We start from the raw sequence: 7,344 nt of genomic DNA on the forward strand, positions 1-7,344 counted from the left end.
AATACGACATATTAGGTATACCGAGATGTTGAAATGCTTATCGTGAACGAAGTATTTATGAGGAATTTATATGCTTGAGGCTACATGCACTTGTTCGGAACACTTTGGGATATTTTGAGGTACTCGGCGTGAGGAATACTATACTGCTAGATTTGTATAATTCTTTTCCTCTTCATTGAAGTAAATATACATAGTGAACCAATAGAATTTAACGGTGGTTTAAGGGAAATATGGTGGCCCCCTTGCTCCTATCACACCGTTCCCTTGCTTCATCTCCTATTATACATAATAACTCACAAGGAAGCATTGCTGGAGACTTTTGAATGCGTCGTTTGGTCTTCATAGTCAGCTCTTGGCCCCTTTCGCGGATAGTCGTCCTCAGTTGAGACAGTAAATTGTGTAGTGCGCATAATTCCCGTTCCTGTAAGAATTTCCTCGTCTGAATCTCGCGCGGATCGGACTTCGGTTCGAGTTCGCCTGCTTTCTAGGTCCTTCAAGCCGATATTGTTGCTGTCTGGTCCATCGGTAGTCCTGATATAACCCTGCTGTAAATGCGAAGCACCGCCATATTTGCGGCCGTAATAGGAGTGATCGCCGCTTGACTTGAGATGCGGTATCCAACGACGAATAAGTGGCCAAAGTGCGGGGGCCGATGCAGTCAGGATAGCCAAGTTGCACTCGATAGAGGAGACACAGAAGCCGATAGAGAAGTTCTTATCTGGACTCTGATCGTGGAAGTTTTGAGCGAGGAAGTAGAGACGAATGACGCTGACAACGGTAACGCTGTTGTAAGACTTATGTTAGAGCTTTACCTCTCCAAGTATATTCGATATTTTTGAATTGTATTTTGGAGTAGATGGGAATTCGTAGTTAGGGGTTACTTACAGTACACCTAGCATGAAAACTCCAATTAAGGCAACCTTCCTATTCTTATTTATCTTCAGGCCTAGGAAAATATAAAATGGAAGAGCCACTGAGACTACATCGGTTGCAATAGTCATGCATGCAGCGACCACACCAAATGTGAACTGTTGAATGCATCTTCCAGGTACCAATGGATGCCAGTTGAGCTCGATAGGAGTGCATTGGAATATGACGGTCAGGAGAATGGCGAGCATCAATACTGTGTTGAAGACGATGGTGCCCCAGACGACATATCGGACGCCTGCCTTAATACCCGAGAAACGAAGCAGAAAGACGAGGACAGACTGTTTAACCAGTGTTAAGATGGGTTGGTAAACGGCGCCGACAACATATATCCAAATCAGTCCTTCGGTGGGATCAAAGGGTAGCGGTACATCGTAGAAATGAATCCCTATGTACAACTCCTTCATAACTGCGTATTATTAGGTTTAGATATCAGAGGTAGGTGTAGTAGTATATCTGCTTACCTTTGATAGAGCCTACCGCCAAGGCAATGCTAAAGACCATTGAAGCAACGATGAGGCCATCGTCTATATGAATTAAGTTAGTACGTGGCTACAATCTTGTTACTGGAGTTTGCGACGCATAAAACTTACCCCATCCAAAGCTCTTCGTGTCGATTCTGATATAAGTCCTCAAGCCAACAACGATCAACGCAAGCGCCGGACATAACACTTCTATAGCAATGCCCAGATTTTGGAGCCAGCTCGTGGGATTAGGGTTTGTCGCCATTGGAGGGGCTTGGGTTGGTTCTGACATGGTAACTGATCATTAAAGCATCTGTGCAGCCCCGTCCAGATAAAGTCAAGATAGATCCACGAGATGAGTCGACCCAAGCAGTAGAAGATCGTCGTCGAGGTTGCAGGCGATCATTCATATATATCCTATCCCCCAGAATTCGAGTATGTTGAAGATCTTGGTAGCCAGGGGGGGCCCAAGAGTCGCGCTACAACACTGTCAAGGGTGATGAGGTCTGGAAAGCTTCACACACGGTTCGTGCTCAATGAATAATCGATGCGACATACCAGGCTCTAGAGCGATTTAACTACATATCAATGATCGTAAGGAACATCAAAGTACTCAATCCCTTCTCTTCCTAACTGGAAACAGGGCATTACATGGATTCCCCGGTATCCGTCTGGAATAATCCAGGGCCCATTGCCCGGAACTGGATAGTCCCTTGTCCTTGGCAAGGAGAAACCATCGGTTATAGTCCGCACGAGTTTGCCACAAAAGTTGGAAAGAGCTTAGGATTAATTATTGTTTAAACCTGTTAAGTATGGTAGCATGAGGGATTCCTTTCAAGCGAGGTGACATAGACTCGTCCTTGATCGGGACTGCATCTTCATGGGGGGAAAAAAACTACCTCATACTGGTAGTTTTGCCGGAGTGCAAAAATTCCATATAATAGCACTGCCTACCTCTCTCACGTATGGGCTTGGACACTCTGATTCTACAGGGATATGACCTCTTCTTACATTAGTGTCTGAAGGTGAGTTAGCTTCATGAGACACAACTCAAATACTTCAAAACTTAGCGCATTAAGCATTTTAAGCGAGGGCCATCAATTTTCTCATCCTTGTCTTCTTATATATCATCGTCTCATCATGGGTTGACACTTGCAGTATGTTGGTGTATATGATGCATCGCTCCTCTTCCCGAACACTTTTTGCGGTAGCATCGTGCAAAATTTCCCCTTCTTCCATGTCTTCTGCAAGGTCGGAGATATCTTCCTGCCTATAGGGGTATATCGGATTGCGTCCTTCTTTGGGAGCGGGTGTTGGTTACCCCTTTACTTTGTCTTATGCTACCTTTGCAGTTGATGCTACCTTGCGTTCTAGATTCCGTATTCACTTCGTAGTAGTGATACACCGTAAGGATTTTTAAGTAAGTCACCGTTTAGATCCCGATAATATCTCTCGGCCGAATCTTGTTGGCTATTATTCCGATCAACTCTTACCTCTATTTTTATGCGATAAGCGTTTATGTTTGGACGGAGATGGCTCTATTAATGATAAAAAATAATCAAATAAGAAATTTGAACAAGAAGTTCAATTGTTGTTTACTAAAGGTGAATATAAATAACGGGAATTGTTGTCAATAAACGGCCGAAATTTATACGAGAAAAGTGAGTTGAAGAAATAGCCGAGAAGGGTGACGGAAGAAATAGCCGAGAAAGGGCTGATACTCATGCCTGTAGGTTGGGGTAGTGCAGCCTTTTTGACGCGTACCTTGCGTACAATGCATACAATGCATACAATGCTACCTATATTATATGCAGATATGCATTATCGAAAATCATATCCACAATCCGATGTCCCGGAAACGGAGAGTAAACTCATAAAAGAAGTTGGTGAAGACTATTATAGTACATAGTATATCTGAACTAATAGATAGACGCTAGAATAGAGACGGACTCTTAACCATGTTCGGAGTTTCTAGTCTCGGTCTGATGTAGCCGGATGGAACTCTTCACTTTAGCGCGCTTCTATTTAGTACTACCCCTCGAACCAGACTGCTATATGAAATTAAAGAGGACTGTCTGTTTATGTGTAGTTAAGTAGACTTTAACTAATAAAGTTCACCTTCACCCATAACGGCGTAGTGTATATATTATGTAGTTATATTATGTATATTATACCACTTTCTATGATATACGTATAGCGTATACTACCTCCTATGTATACTTACACCTAGTCAGCTTTGACTTATCCCTTAAACTATTGATATTCTATGCATTAGCTCATTAAAAACACGTGGGTGTCAAGGAATATCGGCGTGTTATCGGTTCGTATAAAGTAACCACGCAGGGACGATCCTTTGGAATTTTTCCACCGTGATCCCTCAGCAGCGAATACTGCTCGATGACTGTTTTTATCCGGTGGCTAGGCGCTCCTATATTTTTAAGCTTGCATATACTTGCATCTCGCGTAGAAGCCTGATACTCAGCTACTTACCTAGGTAGTTACGGGCGTAATAATGACGCGCTTCATTTACGTTGCGGCTCTGTCGCTAACCAGCTTAGCGTTCGCTCAGACAATCCAAGATGGCGTCGGTAAGCTTTAGTTCTGTCCTTGATACACCTTCTATACAGTAGACATGCCATTATGATGTGGTGGCTTGCTAACCCTTGTCGATATAAATAGAGGCAACCCCAGAGACTGTTGCTCCAGCCGTCGAGAAAGTGGACGTTGATGCCTCATCATCTGGCATCAACTATTTCCCCTTCGAATCAAGCCAGCTTACGCCTGAAGTTATCACCAATTTGACAAATTATAATCTTACTAATGTTGAGCTTTTCAATTTCACCGATACTGAAGCTGCGGTTCAAAAACGTACCGGCCGCGTGTGTAAAACTTATCCCGGGGACAGATTTTGGCCGATTCGCCCTATATGGGATCTCCTTAATATTCTATTAGGAGGCGCTCTAGTTGAGGGCGTGCCAACCGCAGCGCCATGCTATTCTGATTGGCCTCAGTATGACAAAGCCAAGTGTGATTCGATCACTTCTCAGTGGAACACGCCTCAATATCAGTTAGCATATATTCCTTATTCTCTCTTGGGTTTGTGTCTAACTTAGCATAGACTATCACAACCTCTAGGAATCCAGTATTATGCCTTTGAGGGAGTGAGCTGCTTGCCGCCTAGCCTTACACGGACGGGGGCTAAATGCACACTAGGTGGTATGCCGTCGTATGTTGTTAAGGCAACCAATGTCGCGCAGATCCAGCTTGCTGTCAATTTCGCGCGGAATCTTAACCTGCGGCTGATCGTCAAGAACAAAGGCCATGACTTCAAAGCCAAGTCTACTGGTGCTGGATCGCTTTCCATCTGGACCAATGCTCTACAAGGCATCCAGTACTTGGGTTCCACGTACTCCCATGGCCCATCGGGTTACAGTGGACCAGCTTTTAAGATTGGTGCTGGTGTTCAGGCACTTCCCCTTTATCAAGCCGCAAACAAATTAGGTCTTCATATTGTCGGTGGAAATACTCGTGTAAGTTTCATGTCCCATTCCGAGATCATACCATACAATAATGGAGTCTAATCGAAATCATATACTAGACTGTCGGCATCGGTGGTGGATACATCGCTGGTGGTGGCCATTCCCCCTTGCTATCTATGTATGGCATGGCAGCTGATCAAGTATTGTCCATGGAAGTTGTGCTACCTAATGGCCGTTTTGTTTCTGTTGATGAGAAAAAGTATCCCGATCTTTTCTTCGCCCTTCGCGGCGGAGGTGGCAGTACCTGGGGTATCGTGACCTCGCTTGTTATTCGGGCTTACCCGAAGAAGCCCGTCTCTACTCTCAGTTATAGCTTCGGTGTCAATACTAACGTATCGAAGGAGACGTTCTGGAAGGGAGTCGATGCTGTTTTCGCCAAATTTCCCGAATTTGCCGATAAGGGGATGTATAACTATTGGTCTATCAGCTGCATATTTGACTGTTCCTTCTCCATGGCTCCTCAATGGGGAAATGATATGAACTCTGCCAAGCTCAAGACATTGTCTACTCCATTATTCGACGAGCTTGCGGGGTTGGGAATTACCGTTAGCGATGCCGTGTATAAAGAATATGATGGAGTGCTGGGTGGCATCGAAGGTACCTGGTCTGCTGAAAGTGAACAGACTGGCGTCTGGAATTTTAATACTGGGTCAAGATTGTTCCCCCGTTCTAACTGGGACGATCCGGCGAAGCTTGCTGCACAAAACGCGGCGCTTCGGGAGAGTGTCGAAAAGGCTGGCTTAATGCTCGGCTACAACATGAAAGCAGCAGTCAACCCCTCAGTCAACCAGACCAACGCCGTGAATCCAGCATGGCGCCAAACCGTCCTGCATGCACTACTAGGTGCCACTTGGAGCCAGGAAGCCACTGCTCAGGATATCGCGACCGCGAACAAGAACCTCGTCCAGATGATGCAACCATGGCGAGACGCATCCCCCAATTCTGGCGCATACCTCAACGAGGCGGACATTAACGAACCCAACTGGCAGCAAGCCTTCTATGGTTCAAACTACGCATATCTTTACCAGCTCAAACAGCAGTACGACCCTTGGGGCCTATTGTGGGCACCTACAGCTGTTGGCTCCGAGGACTGGTACATAACTAACCAGGTTGAGTATTACCCAACACAGAACGGAAAGCTGTGTCCCAAATAGGACTTTGGATTTCTTCAGCATATAAGATTCCATTTGAGATGAGTTATAAATGGAAAATAATGTACAAAAAGGCTTTACTATACTAGAAATTATACCCATATAGCACGCGAGCACCTACCTTCCCTACCCCTTATTAGATAGTATTTATTTCTAATCTGTATCTAGGCATGCCGCAAGACATGTCCACCTTGTATCTATCTACCTAATAGAGTTTATATTCATGATAGGGGAGCCTGTTCCTGAACTAGACTAATATCGAGTTTCTTATCACATGTTTATTATCTTATGGGCAACCTTAGCACGTATTCAGGCACCTAGATATGGAGACTTGGATGTACTTTTTGTTCACGAGGATCTATGTTGAAGCCTTAAAGAGTTTCATCCTTTGATTTCGCCAACTTCGCGTTGGTTTCTTTTTTTATACCCTTAGCTTTCTCATCACCGTTCGCATTAAAATTTCTTCGTGATAGATACTCTAAATGCATAAGTCGAGATAACTTACTATTAAAAAGATTGAGCTTAATTCTGGTTCCACTATTTCACGTTATAATATATCCGTCTTATAATCTTAATGTAGTTTTTTATAGCATATACATTTTCTCCTCAAGTATATCTAATGACTTCTACGTTGTAAAGATGCTTGTTTACTTTTAACCTGAGTCAAGCATGCTTTAGAATCTTACTATACTCATAAAGTATAGTTATTTTGAAATAAAACTTTTAAGAGATATATATATATATTTGAATCAATTACGATAGATTTTCGCGTTCTACATTGAAATTTTTTTTGGCACTATAAAACAATACGATTATTCATATTACATTATTAATGCTGTAGTATTATGTGTTGTCCACTCATATACGCCGCGAGGTATTGAAGGGAAGTATTTCATAAACTGGGAGGATTTGGACTTTTCACTCAGGCAACTATAGTTCAAATGAACGAATTAGAACATATAGCTGACATATGAAGATATTTGAAAGGACTCGATCCGATGAAATATTCTGAAATAGTATTGTTTTTATATATCGAAGCCAAACAAAGAACTTGCAACAGCATGGAACTTGGAAAACGATGTATTGTTTATGAACTGTTATATCATTATAGTATTGTATTGCTACTGTTTCCTCGGGTGTTCATGTATATATCTATCGAATCTGCCTGCTACTGTATCTTGCTTCTACTCACTAGACTTCACTAGAACCTCACTTACCTTGTCTTGTATCAACCTCCTTTAAAACCTTTCGCCGAAACTTGAA

General features: G+C 43.1%; 2 protein-coding genes across 2 annotated transcripts; one reads left to right on the forward strand and one right to left on the reverse strand.

Moving 5' to 3' along the window:
- Nucleotides 1-293: 293 nt before the first annotated feature.
- GL218_00046 (putative cfem domain-containing protein) lies at nucleotides 294-1,656 on the reverse strand (the record flags this gene model as incomplete). The annotated part of the gene is made up of 4 exons (XM_033576455.1): nucleotides 294-783; nucleotides 886-1,336; nucleotides 1,392-1,454; nucleotides 1,521-1,656. 4 exons carry the CDS (start codon nucleotides 1,654-1,656, stop codon nucleotides 294-296), a joined length of 1,140 nt encoding a protein of 379 aa, XP_033442202.1.
- A 2,247-nt stretch (nucleotides 1,657-3,903) lies between these two features.
- GL218_00047 (putative fad binding domain-containing protein) lies at nucleotides 3,904-6,084 on the forward strand (the record flags this gene model as incomplete). Its single annotated transcript, XM_033576456.1, has 4 exons — nucleotides 3,904-3,979; nucleotides 4,071-4,458; nucleotides 4,510-4,921; nucleotides 4,990-6,084. 4 exons carry the CDS (start codon nucleotides 3,904-3,906, stop codon nucleotides 6,082-6,084), a joined length of 1,971 nt encoding a protein of 656 aa, XP_033442203.1.
- Between the last annotated feature and the right edge of the window lie 1,260 nt (nucleotides 6,085-7,344).

This window comes from Daldinia childiae (assembly GCF_008694065.1).
Source record: "Daldinia childiae strain JS-1345 chromosome Unknown Scaffold1, whole genome shotgun sequence".
In the NCBI taxonomy this organism is placed as follows: Eukaryota; Fungi; Ascomycota; class Sordariomycetes; order Xylariales; family Hypoxylaceae; genus Daldinia; species Daldinia childiae.